General features: G+C 44.0%; 1 protein-coding gene across 1 annotated transcript; it reads left to right on the forward strand.

Annotated features, from left to right (window-relative positions):
- The first annotated feature begins 14,476 nt into the window (after positions 1-14,476).
- LOC146246264 (macrophage mannose receptor 1-like) lies at positions 14,477-26,501 on the forward strand. The gene is made up of 12 exons (XM_084683477.1): positions 14,477-14,716; positions 15,298-15,636; positions 15,805-16,161; positions 18,905-18,946; positions 19,394-19,747; positions 20,329-20,673; positions 20,842-21,198; positions 23,802-23,843; positions 24,250-24,612; positions 25,174-25,518; positions 25,687-26,043; positions 26,206-26,501. Exons 1-12 carry the CDS (start codon positions 14,554-14,556, stop codon positions 26,211-26,213), a joined length of 3,072 nt encoding a protein of 1,023 aa, XP_084539603.1. The 5' UTR covers positions 14,477-14,553; the 3' UTR covers positions 26,214-26,501.
- Positions 26,502-27,256: the final 755 nt, after the last annotated feature.

Consider the following 27,256-nt stretch of genomic DNA (forward strand, 5'->3'; position numbering starts at 1 on the left):
GCCAGTACTCACCTCCCCAATTTCAGTTGCAGCTATATCTTTAGAAAAAACACGGCACTTCTGCTCACCTTCCTTTCAACCCCCTCCCCTCCCCACCCGGTCATGAGAAAGAGACTCAAGTTCCTCCTCTCACACTCCCTCCACCAGCATCACAAACTCCAGTGTGCATTGCAGACCAATACGGAAAGCTGCAGATGTTCTCCTGATTTAACATTCTGGATATCTGTTTTTCATCATCCCTTCACTTTTCTTTTACTTTCATGTCTAGTCTCACTGCATTTATGTTCAGCCTATCGTCTGCACCTCTCTGCTTAATCAACCATCTCTGGAGGAAGGGATTCCTCACTGAACTGCCCCTCCCAAGGTTTCCTCCATTTCCTGTCTCTGGGGGTTCCTAGGAGTTAAGCCTTGTCTTCTGTGAGGATTTTAGTTTGGTTTGGGGGCAGTTTTATAACCATTTGTAAAGCTCTGGAACATTTACTTATTTAATAAGAAGGGCTATGCAAGAAACTGATTTGATTTGACATTAAGTTTTGGAACGATGCGTGTTGCACTTGTGGCATTGGCAAATTAGTCCTCTCACAGTGAGGAATGATTCTGTTGTCGACAGATAATACCCCTCTCTCTGACTGTTGTCATCGGTGGGTGTTACATTGTATTCTGCCCCCGAGGCTCCTGCTGTTCTTTAAGGTCAGTCTAAGTCGTTGGAAATTGCAGCCAATCTCCTACTGCGAGTCTGGATAATTAGAATTGATCCCTCTCTGTCCTCCTCTGTAGATAGGTGGAGAAGCAGACAGGCAGAGAAGCAGACAGGTAGAGAAGCAGACAGGCAGAGACTGCAGACAGGTAGAGACTGCAGACAGGTAGAGACTGCAGACAGGTAGAGAAGCAGACAGGCAGAGAAGCAGACAGGCAGAGACTGCAGTCAGGCAGAGACTGCAGACAGGTAGAGAAGCAGACAGGCAGAGACTGAAGACAGGCAGAGAAGCAGACAGGCAGAGACTGCAGACAGGCAGAGAAGCAGACAGGCAGAGAAGCAGACAGGCAGAGGCTGCAGACAGGCAGAGACTGCAGACAGGCAGAGAAGCAGACAGGCAGATACTGCAGACAGGCTGAGAAGCAGACAGACAGAGACTGCAGACAGGCAGAGACTGCAGACAGGCAGAGAAGCAGACAGGCAGAGACTGCAGACAGGCAGAGGCTGCTGCAGTGCCCGTACTCCAGTCAGATGTGTGACAAATTCCCGTTTGTCACAGAATCAACATAGAAATGAATTCTTACTTTAATATTGAGTGAAACTGCAATAACATTGCAAAGAGCCAAGGGTTGCCGCTTGATTGACATAGCTTGTTAAGTAATCACTGGAATTCATTAATAAAATATTTGTGTTTACAAAACTATTGTTTTCATGTATTTCAAGTTCCGTGAACCATAGAGATTGTTTAGTAACCATGTCAATTGCAAAATGATCCGATCAAAATTCACTGGGCTTCTCGCCACATCCCCTGGCTTCCAAACATCCGTGACCACCTCCAAAAACATCTGCTTTCACCGGCTACGCCACAAAAAAAGGTGGTAGTACAATAGCGTGGGTGGGCGGTATTTCTGTTGAGAAGTGAGATGAACCAATTCCACCCGGGTAGACATATCCATGTTTATTTCCTCGTACCGAATGACTCATCTTGATATTTCGTATCAGAGAATCACGAATTGCAGGGAAACTTTGTTGTGCTTTTTAATAAGGACACACCGTAATATTAGGGAGATTAGTCATAAGTTAAAAATATCTAAAGAATTGTTCCTACACTGTTGATACAGACAAGATAGAACATACTAGCAACTACACATCAGTAAACATATTGGTCTGTCGACAGAGACTCTGCTAAGACATCAGTGATGTTTCTTTCTCCCTGTGACGTCAGTCTGATGTCCTAGCCTCATCCCACCTCCATGACACATCCCCCACAATTCAATTCCTCCGCCCCCCCCCCCCCCCCCCCCTACTGGGCAGAATGTTGCCTGGAGACCCCAGGCCTGTAATCGTCTCCCTCCGGGTCTTGAAGGATAAGTTCAAAACCGAGGTGAACGCTGGTGAGAGAAAATCTCCATTCTGGGAATTGAAGTCATTGTGAAAACCAATATGTAAAGAGTGTCAGTCACACATTAGGAGGGTCAAGGGAGAGGCGTTGAGACCAGTGTACAAATATGTACAGAGAGGGGATGCGCGAGAGCAGATGAAAGAAAAGGGATGGAAATCAAGGTTACAGACAGGCTTTACCTCTTGGAGCTGTAAAGCTGTCATACAATGTCAGAAAAGACAGCATGAGAGAGAGAGAGAGAGAGAGAGAGAGAGAGAGAGAGAGAGAGAGAGAGAGAGAGAGAGAGAGAGAGAGAGAGAGAGAGAGAGAGAGAGAGAGAGGAGAGAGGGAGGGAGGGAACGAGTGAGAGAGAAAAAAAGGGGGGAAAATAACTGTTAGGTCTGGCAACGCCTCTTGTTGCCAAGGCTACAGTTCCCTAGAAAGACAGCTTGGTGAGGGTGTGTGTGATGACAGAGGTTCTGCTCAGTAGAATGATGTGCTGGTGTCTGGCCTGCAGGGACTAGCTGGAGAACCAGGTGTCGCCCTAGATTGACCCCTCCATCGGGGGGGGGGGGGGGGGGGGGGGGGGGGGCGGAACGATGCTGCCCAGCAGAGGAGCTCTTTTCCCGGGCATGCAGTCCCCGAACAATGCCCTGGAACCACGCCAACGTTGAAATAGATGTGACAATGTGTGAAGGTGTTGACAGGTCGGGTGGATGTGTGTTGTGGATGCGTGTTTACGAGTGGAAACTACATTTGCCCCATGATTGTGTGGGTGTGCGTGAGGGGGGGGGGGGGTGCTTATGTGTGCATCCACTCTAGTGGGGATGAGATCATTATGTCCTGGTCGTGTTTGATAGCTCATTAGGAAGTGTCTGAGGCACGGTTCAAGCAAAGGTCTCTACTTTCACTTTGACAATGGGACAGAGGCGTGCACACTCATTAAAGGGGCACTTAAAACATACAAAAACATCCTTTTGTTTCCCCTTGTGCCAGTGGATCCACTGTCATCCACTTTCCCTTTAGGAAAGAGGTCCAATGCTGGTTCACACTGAAGTGTAGTTGCTATCAGAGTAGGGCTTGTATGTGTGATAGTGAGACTTTTCTGGTGTCCACTCAGAGGTGTTGAGAGCATTCCCTTCACAGACGCCCAAACCCTATATGACGTTTTGTCATTTAAGGGTGAGAGGCTTTTTCTAGTCTGCAAGCTATTCAGTGGAATACCACCGTTTCTTTTTCTGTGTTTTGCCGTGGGTGAATATTTTTGTTGCCTGTTGGTCCGCTTTTCCTCCATCCAGTTGCCCCGGGAAGACAATCCAAGTGTCTCGATCAATCCCCTCCTCGCTGAGATCTGAGCTTCAGGGCGGGAAACGCCGGCTGTGATTGTTATTGCTCCAGTCAGCCAGCAGTGTTCTGCATTTACACACCCACCACCGCCACAACCGCCACACACACACAGTGAGGATTCTGCCTGAAGGACCCCCCCCCCCACACCATGTCTGCCCCGCCTGATCTGACACACACTGGGAGCCCTGTAGTAATTATACCTATCGACCCCCCTGTGGAGGCCGAGGAACCTGGGTAGGGGTTGGGGGTGAGGGGGGGGTGGGCATCATATCACACACAAGAGGAAACGACCAAAAAGCAGAGAGACACCACGCTCTCGTCTTCCTCCTCTCCACCATGGGGAATCCGATGGGATTAGATTAAAATGCTGTTGATTGCATTCGCATCTGATAGGATGTCCAGGCCTCTGGCTTGCGGTGATGTTCGACTGGTGGAGTTTGCACAACCCCTCGCTGTGGGCCGCCATCAAGATACCAGAGGAAACAAATATCCTGCAAGGAGATTACTGTTGAGAGGTTTTATTGATGAATTAAAGTGACATTCTGTGGCATCTTGGCCCAGATTTGGTGTCAACTCAATCAAGCATTTATTACCAACTCCTACCATCAGGGGCAGGGGGGGGCAGGAAGCTGTATGTGTTCCAGGCACTTCCTGTTGCAGCATGTGCAGATCCCAATCATTTTACATTTACATTTAGTCATTTAGCAGACGCTCTTATCCAGAGCGACTTACAGTAAGTACAGGGAAGTTCTCCCCGAGGCAAGTAGGGTGAAATGCCTTGCCCAAGGACACAACGTAATTTGGTACGGCGGGGAATCGAACCAACAACCTTCTGATTAATAGCCCGACTCCCTAACCGCTCAGCTATCTGACCCCCAATCAGCCGGAGACTCATGTTTTGTCACACACAAACAGACCGGTCGTCTGAGAGCGGGGGAGAAGAAGCCGGGGGAAAACAGGATCACATACAGCACACAGTATGTCTGCAACAGTTGGGTTCATTTAACAAACAACATATTAGAAGGCCATGACGAAAACAAACACAGTTAGAACCAGAAAGACAAAACGGAGACCGGCGGAATGAGACGTTGCCATAGCTCCTAAAGGCTTGGCTGTAAACACACCCAGCGTGCAAGTGCAGGCCTCTTATAGTGAGCACTGCATTGTACGGAAATTGCCGAAACACAACAACAGATGATTTCTTCTCTACCCAACTGCTCTGATCAAAATAAGTAAGCAGAGCAAAGGAGCACTAATTCCTGCCTTGCCCAAGGAGGCAGCTGCAGTTGCTGTGTAATTAAATTCAGAGAGAGAGAAAAAACTAAGTAACATTTTGAAAATGCAATTATGCTAGGGAGGAGAACCTCGTTAACAATCTGTGAGAACATCGTTGTGGTAGAAGCCTAGAACATGGCGGAAATCAGAACGTTGTCAACTACAATCCAACTTTTTTGTTTGTATACCGTATGTACAGTATTCTCTCCATGTCATATAAGAAACCAACAGAGATTTTCTTAAGCATATTTTATTTACATTTAGTCATTTAGCAGACGCTCTTATCCAGAGCAACTTACGTACAGGGACATTCCCCCCGAGGCAAGTAGGGTGAAGTACCTTGGCAAGGACACAACTTCATTTGGCACGGACAGGAATCGATCCGGGAACCTTCTGATTACTAGCCCGATTCCCTAACCGCTCAGCCACCTGACTCCCCTTTATGTACCAGCCCTTCTCGGTGAACCAATACATAATGTGTAACTTTATGACATAAAAAAATTGAAATGTAGAAGTGTGTCCCTTTGTTCTGAATGTGTGTTGTTTTTTGAGTCCCCTTTAATTCTGTGTAAACAAGGAAGAACGAGATTCAGTGTGACTTCACTTAGCCTTCATAAATAAAGGTTAAATGAATATTAAGCCACACATGACCAGTCCTCAATCTAACTTCATCGATCCATACTCAATCAACGTGGATTTGTGTGGTCCTTTTTACAGCTCGGAGTGCACAGTCCAGTCTTTCATGTTCTCCTACCCAATGTACTCGTGTTATATTTAGGCTATGGCTTTTGGTTTCAGCTGTCACAGTTTCCGTGGGAACCAGTTATTGCTGTTCTGTCGCGTCCCTGCTCGGGTAAGCGGAAAAAGGTCACCTGACAACAAGAGCCAGTAACAGAACATGTCACGGCAAGCCTTGAAGGTCTTTCTTCGACGCATGTTCGAGGCTAAGCTCTAGCCTCGATACAAGTATTCTTGTCGTGAGAAGGTCAATTGCGGTCGCGGTTCATCATCATCACAGGACGGCTTGAATGGAGGACAGACTAAGAGAGGCCTAATTGAAAATGAGGGTGCTGTCTACTGAGCGAATGCTTGGTCTTTTACGATGAAAGAAAACACATGCTTTGCTACTAGACATTGTCCATCCAACAATGTGGTCATTTACACCATGCCACAGTCACACAGTACCAGCTCATTCTGCTGTGGTAACTCCAGTGGATGTAAGTATGAGTAGCAGTCAGTCATGCAAAATGAAGATTTGCCTAACCTAAACAACCTCTCCTTTATTTATTTATTTGGAGTTGGCATGGACAGTGCAGTATTTTCATATTAGGGTAAACCTTTTAGGAGGACAACTGCAAGGTGCACTGTTTTCATTCTGCGGTAAATTGTTTTGATGGAATTCATGTATTTGCTTGAAGGGTGTGTCGATTGGAGTGAGGAGGCGGGTCAGTCGTGTACAGGAAAAATATTGTAGGAAGATTGCCTAAGCTCCCATTACCTGCAGGTTAATGGGACTGGCCTTCGAGGAAGAGAGGGAGAGATAGAAGGGAGAGAATAGGGTCGGGGGGAAGACAGCGATCGTGTGAGAGACGACACTTGAGTGAGGTCGATGACGACTGTTCTACATGAATAAAGCACAACACAAGACAAACACGCCCCGGCAACCTGTCCTCAGAGAGAGAGAGAGAGAGAGAGAGAGAGAGAGAGAGAGAGAGAGAGAGAGAGAGAGAGAGAGAGAGAGAGAGAGAGAGAGAGAGAGAGAGACATGGGGACTGTCCTCAGAGAGAGAGATATGGGGACTGTCCTCAGAGAGAGATACATGGGGACTGTCCTCAGAGAGAGAGACATGGGGACTGTCCTCAGAGAGAGAGAGACATGGGGACTGTCCTCAGAAAGAGAGACATGGGGACTGTCCTCAGAGAGAGAGAGACATGGGGACTGTCCTCAGAAAGAGAGACATGGGGACTGTCCTCAGAAAGAGAGACATGGGGACTGTCCTCAGAAAGAGAGACATGGGGACTGTCCTCAGAGAGAGAGAGACATGGGGACTGTCCTCAGAAAGAGAGACATGGGGACTGTCCTCAGAGAGAGAGAGATGGGGACTGTCCTCAGAGAGAGATACATGGGGACTGTCCTCAGAGAGAGAGACATGGGGACTGTCCTCAGAGAGAGAGAGACATGGGGACTGTCCTCAGAAAGAGAGACATGGGGACTGTCCTCAGAAAGAGAGACATGGGGACTGTCCTCAGAGAGAGAGAGACATGGGGACTGTCCTCAGAAAGAGAGACATGGGGACTGTCCTCAGAAAGAGAGACATGGGGACTGTCCTCAGAAAGAGAGACATGGGGACTGTCCTCAGAGAGAGAGAGACATGGGGACTGTCCTCAGAAAGAGAGACATGGGGACTGTCCTCAGAGAGAGAGAGATGGGGACTGTGACCCAGCTGAGGAGAGCTAACAGAGAGAGGGGGAGGGAGAACAGAGAATGAAGAGAGGGTGTCCTGCTGTGCCATATGTCTGCCTCAATCTTGGCCTCGATCAGGTTTGGTTTTCTTCTCCCCTGCCAGAGATTGATGTCTGCCTTCTTTCTCTGCGTTGTGTTGTTCCTCCGTCACGTTAACCTGTGACGCTGGACCCAGCGGGACGTTTAGACTTCTTCGAGTAAACCTTCATTTAAAGGGTCACTGCGGTCTTTATTTTGTCATTTCTTACATGCAACCTTAAAAAGGCATGATACTAAAGTGTGTGTATCTTATGAGCTGGGGGCAATGTACAGTAAATGCAGTGATTGCGATGTGAGTTTGTCAGTAAAAGGTTCAAGCCAACCGAGTTACCGACAAATCAGTGAGCATTGTGTGGGCCCTGAAGGCCTGGTCTCCCTGCAACCACCATGTTTTCAAAATAAACATTTTCGACGTGTCAAAGACGGAACGTTTTTTCTAGAGACACACCGATTGCTAAAGCGGGAATCTAGTAAAAAAAAATATATATATGGAATTGTGAGTTGTGAGGTAAGTCCTTCTGCTTATCTCATCGATGGTTAAATGGGTAAAAGCAATTAGGAGACCTCAATGCAACATACAACCAACACAGTGAAGCAGAATCACTCCCAATCCCCATCGCTCCCATCACGTTTCTAACCTTGTTACACTCGAGTTTCCATTTCCTTCCACGGTTGCAGCTATCATTCCATTATCTAGGGGGGGGCTTGTCTGCTCCTCCGGGGGCCCAGCCTTGGACACGGCCCGGTGCTTTTACCCCGTGCTGGTACACAGCGATGGGGCCTGCTTCTCACCAGAGCTGAAGGGTCACTCGGCTGCTTCATTGATCCATCGCTGACAGCTCTCAGGTCCACGGCTGTCATCGGAACATGAATAGCTCAGCGTTTCAGCAGTGTCAAACGCTCATACTACTGCTTGAAAAAATAAAAATGGATTCCAAACCGATGCTCATTAAGGCTAGTATTTACGGATTTCAAAAGGAAAGAATCACAAAACCCGGAAACAAGTAACAGCTTGGTGAGGACGTGGCACATACTTCCCTCCTCCAGCCGTTTATATTATTATTTTTTAAGGCTCTTATCATCCACCAAGGAGTCATGACTGCATGGGAGGAGATAGGAGATAGGAGATAGGAAATAGCAGTGGCTACCAGTGGCTCCTCATCCAGAGGCTGTTACAGTGAAGATCCGGTCACCAGCCAAGGAGGTCACTGCTTCCACATTGTACCTTTAAAGAAAGGCTGAACGAGTTTACAAAGATGGAGGTATGAACATCCATACCTTCAGGCCGTGGACACACAATAGGCTAATAAGCCTTGAGGGTTTAGGTTGGTTGAAGGGCAGTTCTATGGGCGTATGTGAAGCCCTCTGTGACATGCTTGCGTGTAAAAAGGGCTATACAAATAAATTTGATTTGATTTGATTTGAGCTACATCACAGCCCAGTTGTGGGAAACCTGAAAGCCAATCAAACAAAGCCAAACAAAGCCACGTTCAGCTTCTAAAGTGTAAGATGTTTCCGTGAGCGTGTTTGTGTGTGAAGCTCTCAATGGGTTTCTGATGACCTGACAATTCCATCAGACTGATGATTAATCAACATGAATAATTAATCCAGATCACCATTAACATTAGCTTGTTTTCTCTGGCCTTGGGCCAGCCAATTCCAAAGTTACAGTTACGTTACTTTGGCCATAATCTGCATTTCCCTGTCATTGTGTTAATGAAACATGAATCCGATAATAAGTATATTACCATTTGTTGTTTTGCTTTGTTTATGACCGTGAAGTGTAGTGCTGGGTTTACCAAATGAGTACCAATAACATTTGACGATCTAGCTACAAGCATGTGGCACTTGAATTCTTTCCATTCGGAACAGGGCGCATCCATAGCTAAATGGTTCCCTACCGGGTGCAAAAGAGAGATATAGAGACGGAGGTAGATATGTTTCCGCTCTGAGGCTGCACCAACCAGCTAGTGGACTGGAAACAACATCAGGGGGAGTGCGGAAGCTGAGAGTCAGATAAAGAGATGGGGAAAGGCGGGAGAGCAGTATCGGGAGGAGGCCCAAACACAAGCAGAAGGTCAATGGCAGCCGAAGTTAGCAAGGCGCTTGCTCTTTTTCTCGAATATGTCATTAGCAACGTGTCATTAGAGTAGGAATGTTAATGACTAACTATGCAACCCGATCCCGGGAAAGGGTCGTTTGTGGTCTGACAAACATCTTCTTAAAGGAAGTGACGCTTTCCATTGCATTTGTCTCAATCCATCTGGCCACAGCATCTTTTAACACAAAACCTCAGACTATCTCAAACAGCACCCAGACCTCATCCTCTGCACTCCCAAACAGCCAGGAAATCGATGCAGTCAAAGATATTCCATTACATTTACACAAGATCATTATCTACCCATTATGTGGGTGTTTGAGTGCATGAGTGATCATGTGTGTGTGTGTGTGTGTGTGTGTGTGTGTGTGTGTGTGTGTGTGTGTGTGTGTGTGTGTGTGTGTGTGTGTGCGTGTGTGTGTGTGTGTGTGTGTGAGGGGTGGTCCTCACAGTCCAAACGCCAGGGAAGTGTCATCAGTCAGTCTGTGATTTTTCTTGTTTTGTTCCACATGGTTCTATTCAATTTTCATTATGTTCCGCTCCATTGTATCAAACCAATATTACCTTGCCCTCCCTTACAACCACCACCACAAACACACACACACACATAATACTGCTACCTGTTAGCATTTACCACTGGTGTATCATGGAACATTAGAGTATGATTTGACAGACATCTCAGACATCTAGTCATGAAATAAAGGATATTCACACACACTCATCCTTGTATTTATCACATTGTGAGCTCACCTGTAAAAACTCAGCACTGCCACCCAACATGCCGTTGCTGTAATTGTACATATCTACAGTAAGTTACTCTAGTTGTACAACTAACGCCAGCTAGTCAGCTTTGGAGAAAAACCTTCTGTCCATCCCTCCCTCCCTCCCTCCCTCCAGAGGCAGTTCTAGACAAATTTTACTGGGGGGGGGGGGCGGGCCAAGGGGGGGTCTGTGTTTAATCATATTGGCACATAAAGAAACGGAAACAAAAGATATGTAAACATTAAATACTTTAATTTTGCTTAACCTTAAAATCATACAAACGGCTGTGGCTCTTCCAGCTCCTCGGCTCTCTCAATACCTTAATATGTTTCTCTCACTTTTTTTACTGGGGCAATAAAGGCTGCAATGTCCCTTCCGAGTTTCATGATGACTACTAGAAGAACCGTGCAAAAAAAATGAATTAAAAAAATGTATTTTTTATTCCTATTCAGTCAGCTCAGCGGGGCAACAGGGGGGGCCGGGGACATTTTTACAGGGGCACTGGCCCCCGTAGGCCCCCGTGTAGAACCGCCCCTGCCTCCCTCCTCCGAAGAGCCTGGTTTTCCCTTCCTCAGAAGCCTGTCCTAAGACCCTGGCGGCTGTCTGTTGAAAACGTTGGCTCGGCAGAAAGGAGAAAAGTCCTCGAGGATCGACAGTGCTCTGGAGAGCACAGCCAGCGTCACATGCACGCGACGAGGACGTAGACCCTCGGTACCAAATGCAGTCCGGCTTGAACGGACCGCTCCTCTGACAAAGTGTGACGCTGAGCTGCCTTCCAGTGCCTCAGCTGAGGGTTCGTCCAGAAGCGGAGGACACGTCTGAATCAAGCGGGGAAATGTCAGATAAGCACACAGAGCATTTACTTAATTGCGAAATCGAAAATGTTGCCTGAAGCTACGTTTTGATTGGACTTGCCATCATCTATTGTATCCTTGTGCTTAGTCAAACACGAAACAAAAGCGTACTATTTTCAGTGATGACATACTGAGAAGGTACATGAGGTAAAGTACCTGAGTCATAGCAGCTCTGTCGCTTACAGCGTAATGAACAAAATATGCTGTTTTTCTGACGGAGCACATTTTTTAAAGGTCAAAGGTCAAAGTAAAGGTCAGGGGTTCTGCCTCTGCTCTTTATGAGGAAAAAGTTCCAAATATTACTGATTTTACCACTTATGTTAGTAGTTTTTCAGAAGCAGTCATATCTCCGTTGGGTAAACTAATGAATTCCATCTGTGACATTTAGACAATCCTTCCTTGCCATTATTCATGATTTGAGACAGTCTATAAATTATCTCAAATACATTTGGAGAAACCTAGAGATTTTGATAGAGGGAGAATATTAACAGGCTGAATGTGAAGGTTAGAGCAATCCCTCAGGAGAGGAAGCGACTTTCTCCGTTTGCGCAAACCGTAGCGTGGAGTTTTAAGATAACGTGAAACAGCTGTTCCATCAATCCTGTGTGTCAGACTGATCGAAAGCATGCCAACTTAGGCATGAACACATTCACTTTGAATGTCTGCATTTGTTTTACTACAGTGGTGTCGAAATGAAGTCCCAGTCACGGAGGACCCATGGATGCCCCAGGGTCGTGATCACCTACCCAGACCGGAGTGCTTCCTCCCGGGATCATAATTGGACAGGGGGGCCTCAAAGTGGAGATGACATCCTGGGCAATGCATCATCAGGGATCTCACAGTCATTCATGGCATCACTGAATCACTAAGATAAATGACCGACTGCCTGCACTCCATATAAGTGAGTGGTGCGGGCAAGGACGGGGGACTCGAAATTGCATTAACAGAAGTCATTATGAGATCAGATGGATGCTCAGGTCGAGCTGGAATGCTGCATCATCCCGGTATGGTCGACATCTTCACAAGCTTCGACTGAAAACCAGCTGCTTTTGGCGTTTACACTTTTGTGTTTTAGATTACAGTTCTTCCCTTTTCTATGTTCCCCTCTTTCTTTCTTTCTTTCTTTCTCTCTCTCTCTCTCTCTCTCTCTCTCTCTCTCTCTCTCTCTCTCTCTCTCTCTCTCTCTCTCTCTCTCTCTCTCTCTCTCTCTCTCTCTCTCTCACATCCACAGACAACAAATACCAGCTCCTTGTCACCATGGATACTGGGGTGTGCAGATCAATTACATCATTGCTGGTGTCTACTTTAGCATATCTCACCTCACATCTAATTTGACGGTAAATCCATTTATCTTCAGTTTTAGCTCGCTCTCTCACTTTTTCCCCTCCCTCTGTACAACATTGTCTCCATGCAGTGATAACAATACCATCTACCTAACAAGTAGAAGAACAAATAGCATTACAATCTGATGCATAGGCTAAAAAGGCATTGCTGTTTCCACACAACACATGCAACATAGTTTGGCTATGCAAATGTTTGTTCCCTCGTTGGTGTGTACTGTTGGCTGATAAGCTGCTCAAAGTCTGTCTTCGCATGAATAGCATTTGCATTGGGGGTACAAACCCCCATGTTGACAGTGGGTCAAGACCTCGCTAATTGCCACTGGGCAACAGTGGGGCATAACATCACTGCTCTAACATCATCTGATTTTGTGTGGGTGAAAAGGTGTTAGAATGCAGACAAGCGAGTCAAGTAGGCAGACAGACAGACAGACAGACAGACAGACAGACCGACAGACAGACCCATAAACATGCCAGTAGGCAGACATGCAGGTAGGCAGGCAGGCAGACTGCTAGTGAGAAAGATACTATAGGTTTTCACTGCAGATACCCATATACACAGTCTCTCTCTCTCTTTATGTCTCTCTCTTCTCTCTCTAACTCTCTCACACATCGTGACTCACAGTCTAGGGGTTATACCTAAAATTAGGTTGCTGCTATTTCCACTGACAACAAAATCACCTTTTCCTGACATCTTTGCAGATTTCAATACCAGCAGGAGTGGTGAAGTTAAAAAAGAAACACCATCTTACTTTCCTTCCTTCATATCTGTCAATTGTGGATGTTTTTTTTGTTTACAGTAAAGTCACCTTTTGTTGCTGGAAATGTGTCCTAAAGCGGAACCTAATGTTTTAAAATTGATTATGAGATGTTAATGCTTGTGGATAACAAAAATGGCCACAAGCTAATGTAGCTGTTACTGCTACACTAAGCGTTGTTTGTGCTAATGAGAGAGATGGAGAGACATGAACCCATAGCCATCCCGGTTACAGCATTTTTGCCTCAAAACAGGCTCCATGATGGAATAGTTTGAACTTGCATTCATTTAGTGCTTGCTTGTACTTTTCCATGCCTGTCAGGTGGCAAGTAGATTTTAAAAATTAACATGAACATAAATTCTCCTGTTAACAGCATCACACAAAGATGTTCTTTACTCATAATGCAAATGATGTTCTGTAAAGACCCTTATCTTCTGGGAGCATGAATCAGCTACTCTGTAGAGGTATTAAACACTGTCCAGGGAGGTGGGGAGGAGACACTGACAGCAGGTCAGAGCTCACATCAGCAGCACCCACAGCATTCACTCACCCAACATCAGGTAGGATTCATTCAAGATCGTTGTACACATGATTGTTCTACTGTTCTACATGTTCGATTTTGTACAGATTGTAGTTGTGTTCTGACTCTGGACAGCAGATCAGATAGTGATTGAGGTGTTTTTGGCACCTGTCGTTATGGCAACTGGCTCTCCCATGAGAGTAAACGTTTGGAAGAATAACTTCAGTCTTGTCGGTGCCAGGACTCCTCTGATTTGAGCTTAGTTATGGAGATCGTTAACCCTGACAACTACTTGTTACATTATGTACTAGAAGTCACACTGTCTCTCTCTATTACTGACTTAACATCGTTTTTTCTTTCATCAGATTTTATTAATATTTTACAGGGATGGAGAAATATGTGTTACTCATGGCGCTTGTCTTCTCAGGTATGTGCATGTGTGTGTGTGTGCCTGTCTGTAGGTGTGTGTGTGTGCCTGCATCTCTGAGTGCCTGGGCCATTTTGTAAATTAGCGTTTGGTTACTTTGATTACCTTGATAAACCCCAGAACTTGTTTGTACTTTTGTAACCAGACCTAAACAAAAAAATTTGGATTTAGAAATACAGTAGAATAGAAATAGAAATAATCCAAATCACAAGCATTTTCATCATTTTTCTTTAATTCTAACTGTAGCTACAATTAGCTGTCATGTGCTAGAAAATATCAATCATGCACAGTTAAAAACAAAAATATTTATTTAACAAGTCAGATCAAAATATTGGACACTTGAGGTGTAAAACACTGATCTGTTTGATTGACAGTTGTGTTGTTGTGTGTGTTCTCCATAGGGCTCAGCATCCTCCCCTCATGTCTCTCTTTCCATTATAAGTATGTGAATGAGAGTAAGAACTGGACTGAAGCACAGAGGATCTGCAGAGAGAACTACACTGACCTGGCCACCTTGTATGACAATGTAACCAACCCTTTAAAAGAGTTTCCACATGTCAGAGCGTGGATAGGGCTGTCTCACGGCTCTTGGATGTGGTCCCTTAACAATACAATGTTAAACAACAGCTACACTAACTTCAAAACGTCTAACGGCGAATCTTCCAATTCGGATGAAAATAAGGTCTGTGTGAAAATGAATGACAAGAAATGGAATAATATCTCATGTTCGGAAACAAATCCTTTCATCTGCTATGGTGAGCACAGAAACGTTATCATATATTAATACTCTACTTTAACTTTGTCATCCTCTTTAAAATAGCATTAGACACTAAACAGATCTACAAGGTCAGGTTTCTCTCCTTCCTCTTTCAGTTATGTTAAAATATAAATTAAAGTAAATTAAAATAAAGTAATCAGTCAGAGCAAGTACATCCCAAAATAAAAAATGTGTTGTCTTGTATGAAGTCTTCATGACTCCATATAAAGTGTTACAGACAGAACAGTAGTTAAGGTTTTTCTGGACCTAAAAATGGTTCTATGTGGAACCTTCAAGGTGCAAACTACTAACAGCTCATCCGTAACACGTTCCCAAACCTTTCCCTCGTGACTAGATGGAATCCTGCAGGGAGAAACACACTGACATACCAGACTGTGACAGTGTTTATCCTCTCAGCTACATAGTTTTAGTCAGGTGTCTTTCGACCATGCAGAGAATACTTCCTTTTGAATTCCTTTAAGTATTAACCCATTTTCATCTCCATATCTAAGAGAGATTTATTTCAGGCTCAAAGAGTGGATTTTATAATTTTGGATTGATCACTTTATCTACAAACAGATAAAACAAAGAAGTACATCTGCACCAATGAGAATAAGACATGGAATGAATCTCAGAGCTACTGTCGGATGAATCACACAGACCTGGTCAGTGTGAGAAACCAGACGGAGGAGGATGCAATATTTGAGGCAATAGAACAAGAAACATATTGCAACTCAGGCTTTTGGATTGGCCTGAGTAGAGTGAAGTGGCAATGGTCTGACCAGAGTGACTTTCACATCAAAAACTGGGAAGGAGGAAAGGGAGGAGACAAAGAGCAGTGTGTGGAAATGTCCGGTGAAACTGGACGATGGGATGATGCATCATGTGACCACACTAAACCGTTCATCTGCTATGATGGTAAGATGACAAAACTCAAACGTATTCTCATTCATAACCTAAACTGTGCATGATGATGTAAAACAGCTTGTAAAGTTTGAGTCAGAAAAAAGAAACAGATTTATGCAGAGTAATTCTGGTATTGAGATTGATGAAGATGTAATCATCTCTCCTCACCTCCCCCTCCAGACGACCTGGTCCTGGTTCATGAGAACAAGACCTGGGGGGAAGCCCTGAACCACTGCAGACAGCAGGGATGGGATCTGGTGTCCATCCACTCTAAGAGGATCCAGCACTGGGTGCAACGTCAGGCCAGAGAAGCCACCACCCCCTATGTCTGGCTGGGCCTGAGGTACACCTGTACACTGCAGGTCTGGTTCTGGGTGAGTGAACATGCCCTGTGTCACCAGAACTGGGCCCAGGGCCACACGGGGAGCTCGGAGGAGTGTCAGAAGGCAGGTGCCATGCCGAGGGAGGGGCCACAGCAGTGGGAGGGCATGCACCAGACAGAGAAGCTCAACTTCATCTGCACCAAGACACCTGATGGTGAGCTTTAAATGAGTATCTATGGAGTCACTTATACTGTATTAAATGTCTTTCAATGAGTCTCTCTCTCTCTCTCTCTCTTTATGCTCGCTCACTTTCTCTCACCCCCACCTGATCAGGTTTACATTGTAGGAGTGATTCCTCTCTTCTCTCTGTTTACAGATTACTAGGATTCCAACTAAATATGTCCAGTTCATGTTGTCATAATCACCTGCTTGAAACAAGAACGGGAAGACGGGAATGCAAACAGCAATTAGGTGTTTTTGCCATTTTTCTTTTTACTATTTCCTAATTTGTCTGATTTACACTTTTTTCACATGGTAACTTTTATGTTTTAGGGTTTTAGATATGGGTTTTTTCATATGTTAGTGATTTTAAGGTTGTATTTAGGCACTTTGTTGTTTCTTTGTGAAGACGTGAACATTTAAAAACGTAATATACTGAATATGTTTTGCATCTTTTGTAAATTCTGTCAATAAATATTCTGCGTGAAGTGATGGTTTGTGAAAGTGTCATTGTATTCTAGTTTACTGTGGGAATCAAGTATCCCTCATTGCAGGAAAAGATAAACAAACATAAAGTTAAACATTATGCCGTGTCAGCAGTTCACTGACATAGAATAAACAGCCTTAAAAAGGATCAGTTTCAAACCAGATAAGATGCTTCAGCAACAACCGTTCAAGACTCAAACTGTCCAGCAGATGGAGATGGAGGTTTGACAGGGGGAATGTGTGATCACATCCCCAGACCAAGCTGCTTCCCCCTGGGAAGATAACTGGACAGAGAGCCTCAGCGTGATAGCTCTCTCTCTCTCTCTCTCTCTCTCTCTCTCTCTCTCTCTCTCTCTCTCTCTCTCTCTCTCTCTCTCTCTCTCTCTCTCTCTCTCTCTCTCTCTCTCTCTCTCTCTCTCTCTCTCTCTCTCTCTCTCTCTCTCTCTCTCTCTCTCTCTGTCTCTGTCTCTGTCTCTCTCTCTCTCTCTCTCTGTCTCTGTCTCTGTCTCTGTCTCTGTCTCTGTTTGTCTCTCACTCTCTATTCAGCCAGGACGTTCTTCCACCCGTTCCCTTATTCAAGCTTTAAAGGATGAATGCTTTGAAGGATGCTGGAGGTGTTCGGTGAAGGGCATTGTGGGAGATGGTGATGGGTCCTGACGTCCCTGACTTCCCTGACCTCTCCTGAACATGGAGGCTGTGTGGTGAGGAGGAGAGGCCTGCTTCACTGAAGGAGGGGAGGAGTGCTAAGATTAGGATCACATGCAAATCACTTTGTGTTAACAGACACCCTTCCTGCTATGTAATACAATACAAAGTAGCTGTTGGTCCTTCAGGAAATTGTACAATGGGCCTTTATACCATCCTGTTCTATATTGGTTATTTGTGTGTGGAAGAAGGTGCAGAGAAGTTGTAATGGATTTGAAGGTGTCAACAGACTGTGCTCTTGGAGAGCCGTCATAACCCCTGGGAGATGTTAAATCTTTGATTCAATGACTCAATTTCATTCTGTTCATTTTGTGTTTAATTGAAGCTAAAATCAGTTGTATTGGTTTGTGAAGAATGTTTCATAACATCGAGGCAGACATGTTACTGGCAGGGTTATGGACTTGTTCTGCCCACTAGAGGTCTCTGATTGTTTCTTTGTTTCTTCATCTGTTCTGAGGTCGTATGAGGTCATATTGTTTTCACCTGTGCTTTGTTTCCTGTTCCCTGCATGTGTATGTAAGTCCCACAAACGGGTAGTACTGATATCAGACAGAGAGGGCCAGACTGGGGAGTGACTGACGGCAGGAAAGGACCGTGTGAGTGCTGTGTCAGAGGAGATCCAACAAGGCCCTGTGCATTCCTACACCTCTAACCTAGTACACACACACACACACACACACACACATACACACACACATATAGGATATACTATAGAGATTGTGTGTGCGTGTGTACAAATGTATGTATATCCTTTTATGGTAACTGCCCTCCACGAGCCCACAGTGAAATATCCTCATGTCCCCCATTGTCATCTTGGTCACAGCAATAAAGCCTCAAAACAGGTTCCACCATTCTTGTCATTCAAGATCTCTTATGCTTTGCATTCTCATGATTTGCATTTATTAATTTTTGTTTGTGCTTTTCATGCTCTGCTGATGGATAGTAGATAGCAAAATTAATTCCTTATACATTCCACTGTAAACATCATCACACAAAGATGCTCTTTACTCATAATGCAAATGATGTTCTGTAAAGACATTATCTTCTGGGAGCATGAATCAGCTACTCTGTAGAGGTATTAAACACTGTCCAGGGAGGTGGGGAGGAGACACTGACAGCAGGTCAGAGCTCACATCAGCAGCACCCACAGCATTCACTCACCCAACATCAGGTAGGATTCATTCAAGATCGTTGTACACATGATTGTTCTTCTATTCTATATGTTCGATTTTGTACAGATTGTAGTTGTGTTCTGACTCTGGACAGCAGATCAGATAGTGATTGAGGTGATTTTGGCACCTGTTGTTATGGCAATGGGTTCTACTATGAGAGTAAACGTTTGGAAGAATAACTTCGGTCTTGTCAGGTCCAGATGTTTCTTGATCTCCTCTCTGATTTGTGCTTAGTTATGTAGATTCTTAACCCTGACATCTACTTGTTACCTTATGTACTAGAAGTCAAGCTGTCTTTGTATAACAGTAGTTGTTATTACCGAATCAACACTGTATTCTTTCATCTGATATTTTAGTTGATTTTATATTTTACAGTGATGGAGAAATCTTTGGTACTCATGTTGCTTGTCTTCTCAGGTATGTACATGTGTGGGTGTGTGTTCTGCCTGTGTGTGGGTGTGTTTGTGTGCCTGCATATCTGTAAGTGTGTGTGTGTGTGTGTGTGTATGTGTGTGTGTGTGTGCCTGACACTCTGAGTGAATGGGCTATTTTGTGCAATAGTGTTCAGTTACTTTGATTACCTTGATAAACCCTTGAAATAGTATGTCATTTTGTAACCAGACCTAAATAAAAAATACTGTAAGAAATAATCAAAATCACAAGCATTTTCATCAAGTGGGGTTGGCTTTTTTTTCATTCTAACTTTAGGTACAATTAGCTGTCATGTGCTAGAAAATATCAATCATGCACGGTTAAAAAATATATTTATTTATTTAACAAGTCAGATCAAAATATTGGACACTTGAGCTGTACAACCCTGATCTGTTTGATTGACAGTTGTGTTGTTGTGTGTGTTCTCCATAGGGCTCAGCATCCTCCCCTCATGTCTCTCTTTCCATTATAAGTATGTGAATGAGAGGAAGACCTGGTTGGAAGCACAGAGGATCTGCAGAGAGAACTACACTGACCTGGCCACCTTGTATGACAATGTAACCAACCCTTTAAAAGAGTTTCCACATGTCAGTGCGTGGATAGGGCTGTCTAGCGGCTCTTGGATTTGGTCCCTTAACAATACAATGTTAAACAACAGCTACACTAACTTCAAAACGTCTAACGGCGAATCTTCCAATTCGGATGAAAATAAGGTCTGTGTGAAAATGAATGACAAGAAATGGAATAATATCTCATGTTCGGAAACAAATCCTTTCATCTGCTATGGTGAGCACAGAAACGTTATCATATATTAATACTCTACTTTAACTTTGTCATCCTCTTTAAAATAGCATTAGACACTAAACAGATCTACAAGGTCAGGTTTCTCTCCTTCCTCTTTCAGTTATGTTAAAATATAAATTAAAGTAAATTAAAATAAAGTAATCAGTCAGAGCAAGTACATCCCAAAATAAAAAATGTGTTGTCTTGTATGAAGTCTTCATGACTCCATATAAAGTGTTACAGACAGAACAGTAGTTAAGGTTTTTCTGGACCTAAAAATGGTTCTATGTGGAACCTTCAAGGTGCAAACTACTAACAGCTCATCCGTAACACGTTCCCAAACCTTTCCCTCGTGACTAGATGGAATCCTGCAGGGAGAAACACACTGACATACCAGACTGTGACAGTGTTTATCCTCTCAGCTACATAGTTTTAGTCAGGTGTCTTTCGACCATGCAGAGAATACTTCCTTTTGAATTCCTTTAAGTATTAACCCATTTTCATCTCCATATCTAAGAGAGATTTATTTCAGGCTCAAAGAGTGGATTTTATAATTTTGGATTGATCACTTTATCTACAAACAGATAAAACAAAGAAGTACATCTGCACCAATGAGAATAAGACATGGAATGAATCTCAGAGCTACTGTCGGAGGAATCACACAGACCTGGTCAGTGTGAGAAACCAGACGGAGGAGGATGCAATATTTGAGGCAATAGAACAAGAAACATATTGCAACTCAGGCTTTTGGATTGGCCTGAGTAGAGTGAAGTGGCAATGGTCTGACCAGAGTGACTTTCACATCAAAAACTGGGGAGGACAAGAGCCTAATGGAGGAGACACAGAGCAGTGTGTGGAAATGTACAATGAAACTGGACAATGGAATGATGAACGATGTGACAAGACAAAACCGTTCATCTGCTATGATGGTAAGATGATGAAACTCAAACGTATTCTCATTCATAACCTAAACTGTGCATGATGATGTAAAACAGCTTGTAAAGTTTGAGTCAGAAAAAAGAAACAGATTTATGCAGAGTAATTCTGGTATTGAGATTGATGAAGATATAATCATCTCTCCTCACCTCCCCCTCCAGACGACCTGGTCCTGGTGCGTCAGAACAAGACCTGGGTGGAAGCCCTGAACCACTGCAGACAGCAGGGATGGGATCTGGTGTCCATCCACTCTGAGAGGATCCAGCACTGGGTGCAACGTCGGGCCAGAAAAGCCACCACCCCCTATGTCTGGCTGGGCCTGAGGTACACCTGTACACTGCAGGTCTGGTTCTGGGTGAGTGAACATGCCCTGTGTCACCAGAACTGGGCCCAGGGCCACGTGGGGAGCTCGGAGGAGTGTAAGAAGTCAGGTGCCATGCCGAGGGAGGGGCCACAGCAGTGGAAGGGCATGCACCAGACAGAGAAGCTCAACTTCATCTGCACCAAGACACCTGATGGTGAGCTTTAAATGAGTGTCGTCTATGGAGTCATACTGTATGAATCGTAGTTCAATGAGTGTCTCTCTCTCTCTCTCTCTCTCTCTCTCTCTCTCTCTCTCTCTCTCTCTCTCTCTCTCTCTCTCTGTCTGTCTGTCTGTCTGTCTGTCTGTCTGTCTATCAGTCTGTCTGTCTGTCTGTCTCTCTCTCTCTCTCTCTCTCTCTCTCTCTCTCTCTCTCTCTCTCTCTCTCTCTCTCTCTCTCTCTCTCTCTCTCTCTCTCTCTCTCTCTCTCTCTCTCTCTCTCTGTCTGTCTGTCTGTCTGTCTGTCTGTCTCTCTCTCTCTCTCTCTCTCTCTCTCTCTCTCTCTCTCTCTCTCTCTCTCTCTCTCTCTCTCTCTATCTCTCTCTCTCTCTCTCTCTCTCTCTCTCTCTCTCTCTCTTTATGCCCGCTCTCTTCCCCCACCTGATCAGGTTTACATTGTAGGAGTGATTCCTCTCTTCTCTCTGTTTACAGATTACTAGGATTCAAACTACGTATGTCCAGTTCATCTTGTCATAATCACTTGATTGAGAAGGGAGACGGGAATGCAAACAGCTATTTGGTGTTTTTGCTATTTTAAATTTTTACAATTTCCTAATTTGTCTGATTCTGAAAAACAAATTCGGTTTTATTTATACTTAATTTCACATGTTAATGTTTATGTTTTAGGGTTTAAGATATGAGGGTTTTCATATTTTAGTGATTTTAAGGTTTTATTTAGGTACTTTCTTTGTGAAGAATTGAAAATTGAAAATCGTAATCCTGTGAAAGTTTTACACCTTTTTCAAATTCTGTCAATAAATATTCTGCGTGAAGTGATGGTTTGTGAAAGTGTCATTCTTTTTTAGTTTACTGTGGCAATCAAGTATCCCTCGTTTTAGGCTAAAATAAACAGCACACCCAGTTTAATATTATGCAGTGTCAAAAGTTCACTGAGATAGAATAAACAGCCATAAAAAGATTAGTTTTAATCCAGAAAGGATGCTTCAGCAACAACCGTTGTAAAGACTCAAACTGTCCAGCAGATGAAGATGGAGGTTTGACAGGGGGAATGTGTGATCACATCCACAGACCAAGCTGCTTCCCCCTGGGATATTAACTGGACAGAGAGCCTCAGCGTGATAGCTCCTCCTTCCCTCCTCTCTCTCTCTCTCTCTCTCTCTCTCTCTCTCTCTCTCTCTCTCTCTCTCTCTCTCTCTCTCTCTCTCTCTCTCTCTCTCTGTCTCTCTCTCTCTCTCTCTCTCTCTCTCTCTCTCTCTCTCTCTCTCTCTCTCTCTCTCTCTCTCTCTCTCTCTCTCTCTCTCTCTCTCTCTGTCTCTCTCTCTCTGTCTGTCTCTCTCTCTCTCTCTCTCTCTCTCCCTCTCTCTCTCTCTGTCTGTCTCTCTGTCTCTCTTCCTCTCTGTCTATGTCTCTGACTCACTCCCTCTCTAACTCTGAAACACATCATCACTCTCAGTCTAGGGGTTATACCTAAACTTAGGTTGTTGCTATTTCCACTGACACCTTTTCCTGACATCTTTGCAGACTTTCAATACTAGCAGTATTGTAGAAAAGATACTAAAATTATACTTTCCATGACAGACTTCATATCTGTCATTTGTGGATGTATTTTTTAATGAAGTGACATTAACCAGGCTGACAGATTACTCAGCTGGACCTTGAAGCCGTCTTGTAAACATACTGCACAGTCTATTCTACTACATCCTTGTGCGTTGTGTTGCCTTCTGGTATGAAATGCGCTTGCTGAATAAAGTTTGATTGACTGATTGATTGATCCTCTAACAAAAGTCACCTTTTGTAGCAGAATCTAATGTTTCATTTTAAAATGTTGGATTTAGATTTAGAGCTGTTAATGCCGGTGCTAGTCCTTACATGCCTGTGGTAGCATTTGCATGTGTACTGGATTCATGTACTTGCTCTTGTGTACATGTGTGTGTTTGTGTTTGTAATGAATGTGGGTGAATTTGCATTCATTTACTTACTTGTACCGTTTCATGCCTTTTCAAGCAAAATATCATGAACATAAATTCCCCTGTGAACATCATCACACAAAGATGCTCTTTACTCATGATGCAAATGATGTTATGAAAAGACCCTTATCTTCTGGTAGCATGAATCAGCTACTCTGTAGAGGTATTAAACACTGTCCAGGGAGGTGGGGAGGAGACACTGACAGCAGGTCAGAGCTCACATCAGCAGCACCCACAGCATTCACTCACCCAACATCAGGTAGGATTCATTCAAGATCGTTGTACACATGATTGTTCTACTATTCTATATGTTCGATTTTGTTGTGTTCTGACTCTGGACAGCAGATCAGATAGTAGGTGATGTGTTTTTTTGGCACCTGTCGTTATGGAAATGGGTTCTCCCATGTCAGTAAACATTTAGGAGAATAACTTCAGTCTTGTTGGGGCCAAATGTTTCTTGATCTCCTCTCTGATCTGAGCTTAGTTATGGAGATTGTTAACCCTGACATCTACTTGTTACCTTATGTACTAGAAGTCACACTGTCTCTCGCTATTACTGACTTAACACAGTGTTTTCTTTCATCTGATATTTTATTAATTTTATATTTTTCAGGGATGGAGAAATCTGAGTTACTCATGTTGCTTGTGTTCTCAGGTATGTGGATGTGTGGGTGTGTGTGTTTGTGTGTGTGCCTGTCTGTAGGTGTGTATGTGTGTGTGCCTGCATCTCTGAGTGCCTGGGCCATTTTGTGCATTAGAGTTTGGTTACTTTGATTACCTTGATAAACCCCAGAAATGTTATGTACTTTTGTAACCAGACCTAAATAAAAAATACTGTAAGAAATAATCAAAATCACAAGCATTTTCATCAAGTGGGGTTGGCTTTTTTTTCATTCGAACTTTAGGTACAATTAGCTGTCATGTGCTAGAAAATATCAATCATGCACGGTTAAAAAATATATTTATTTATTTAACAAGTCAGATCAAAATATTGGACATTTGAGCTGTACAACCCTGATCTGTTTGATTGACAGTTGTGTTGTTGTGTGTGTTCTCCATAGGGCTCAGCATCCTCCCCTCATGTCTCTCTTTCCATTATAAGTATGTGAATGAGAGTAAGACCTGGTTGGAAGCACAGAGGATCTGCAGAGAGAACTACACTGACCTGGCCACCTTGTATGACAATGTAACCAACCCTTTAAAAGAGTTTCCACATGTCAGTGCGTGGATAGGGCTGTCTAGCGGCTCTTGGATTTGGTCCCTTAACGATACAATGTTAAACTACAGCTACACTAACTTCAAAACGTCTAGCGGCAATTCTGCCAATTCAAAAAATAAGAATGAAAATAAGATCTGTGTGAAAATGGACAACGACCAATGGAATAATATCTCATGTTCGGATACAAATCCTTTCATCTGCTATGGTGAGCACAGAAACTATGTAATATATTAACACTCTTTCTTTAGCTTTGTCATCCTCTTCAAAATAACATTAGACACAAAACAGATCTACAAGGTCAGGTTTCACTCCTTCTACATCCAGCTATGTTAAAATCTAACCAATCAGAGACAGTACAACCCCAAGATAAAAAATGTCTTCTCTTGTATGAAGTCTCCCTGATTTCATATAAAGTGTTACAGACAGAACAGTTGTGAAGGTTTTTCTGGACCTAAAAATGGTTCTATGTGGAACCTTCAAAATGCAAGCTACAAACAGCCTAGCCGTAACACGTTCCCAAACCTTTCCCTCATGACCAGATGGAATCCTGCAGGGAGAAACACACTGACATACCAGACTGTGACAGTGTTTATTATAGTTTTAGTCAGGTGTCTTTCAGTCACACTTCCTGAGATGAATTCCTTTCCACAAAAATGTGTTCCAGTAAAGTCGTTACAAAGTTTCATCTCTATATCTAAAAGAGAGATTTCTTTCAGGCTCAAAGAGTGGATTCTAATTGTTTGGATTCATACTTTTATTTTAACAGACATAAAAGTTGCCATGAATTACATCTGGATCGGTGAGAAAAAGACATGGGATGAATCTCGAAACTACTGTCGGGCGAATCACACAGACCTCGCCAGTGTGAGAAATGAGACGGAGAAGACGGCAATATGCAGTGCACTAAATGGTCATTGCACCCCTGAATTCTGGATTGGCCTGAGTAGAGTGAAGTGGCAATGGTCTGACCAGAGTGTCTTTCACATCCAAAACTGGGAAGGAGGAGAGCCTAATGGAGGAGACACAGAGCAGTGTGTGGAAATGTACAATGAAACTGGACGATGGAATGATGAACGATGTGACAAGACAAAACCGTTCATCTGCTATGATGGTAAGATGATGAAACTCAAACATATTCTCATTCATGACCTAAACTGTGCATGATGATGTAAAACAGCTTGTAAAGTTTGAGTCAGAAGAAAGAAGCAGATTTAGGCAGAGTAATCCTGGTATTGAGATTGATGAAGATATAATCATCTCTCCTCACCTCCCCCTCCAGACGACCTGGTCCTGGTGCGTCAGAACAAGACCTGGGTGGAAGCCCTGAACCACTGCAGACAGCAGGGATGGGATCTGGTGTCCATCCACTCTGAGAGGATCCAGCACTGGGTGCAACGTCGGGCCAGAGAAGCCACCACCCCCTATGTCTGGCTGGGCCTGAGGTACACCTGTACACTGCGGGTCTGGTTCTGGGTGAGTGAACATGCCCTGTGCTACCAGAACTGGGCCCCGGGCCACGGGGGGAGCTGGAAGGAGTGTAAGAAGTCAGGTGCCATGCCGAGGGAGGGGCCACAGCAGTGGAAGGGCATGCACCAGACAGAGAAGCTCAACTTCATCTGCACCAAGACACCTGATGGTGAGCTTTAAATGAGTATTTATGGAGTCACTTATACTGTATTAAATGTCTTTCAATGAGTCTCTCTCTCTCTCTCTCTCTTTATGCTCGCTCACTTTCTCTCACCCCCACCTGATCAGGTTTACATTGTAGGAGTGATTCCTCTCTTCTCTCTGTTTACAGATTACTAGGAATCAAACTAAATATGTCCAGTTCATGTTGTCATAATCACCTGCTTGAAACAAGAACGGGAAGACGGGAATGCAAACAGCAATTTGTTGTTTTTGCCATTTTTCTTTTTACTATTTCCTTTTACACTTCATTTCACATGGTAACGTTTTTGTTTTAGGGTTTTAGATATGGGGGTTTTCATATGTTAGTGATTTTAAGGTTGTATTTAGGCACTTTGTTGTTTCTTTGTGAAGACGTGAACATTTAAAATCGTAACATACTGAATATGTTTTGCATCTTTTGTAAATTCTGTCAATAAATATTCTGCGTGAAGTGATGGTTTGTGAAAGTGTCATTGTACTCTAGTTTACTGTGGGAATCAAGTATCCCTCATTGCAGGAAAAGATAAACAAACATAAAGTTAAACATTATGCCGTGTCAGCAGTTCACTGACATAGAATAAACAGCCTTAAAAAGGATCAGTTTCAAACCAGAAAGGATGCTTCAGCAACAACCGTTCAAGACTCAAACTGTCCAGCAGATGGAGATGGAGGTTTGACAGGGGGAATGTGTGATCACATCCCCAGACCAAGCTGCTTCCCCCTGGGATGATAACTGGACAGAGAGCCTCAGCGTGATAGCTCTCTCTCTCTCTCTCTCTCTCTCTCTCTCTCTCTCTCTCTCTCTCTCTCTCTCTCTCTCTCTCTCTCTCTCTCTCTCTCTCTCTCTGTCTCTGTCTCTGTCTCTGTCTCTGTTTGTCTCTCACTCTCTATTCAGCCAGGACGTTCTTCCACCCGTTCCCTTGTTCAAGCTTTAAAGGATGAATGCTTTGAAGGATGCTGGAGGTGTTCGGTGAAGGGCATTGTGGGAGATGGTGATGGGTCCTGACGTCCCTGACTTCCCTGACCTCTCCTGAACATGGAGGCTGTGTGGTGAGGAGGAGAGGCCTGCTTCACTGAAGGAGGGGAGGAGTGCTAAGATTAGGATCACATGCAAATCACTTTGTGTTAACAGACACCCTTCCTGCTATGTAATACAATACAAAGTAGCTGTTGGTCCTTCA

Source organism: Hypomesus nipponensis, chromosome 20, assembly GCF_054491055.1.
Source record: "Hypomesus nipponensis isolate SF chromosome 20, ASM5449105v1, whole genome shotgun sequence".
NCBI lineage: Eukaryota > Metazoa > Chordata > Actinopteri > Osmeriformes > Osmeridae > Hypomesus > Hypomesus nipponensis.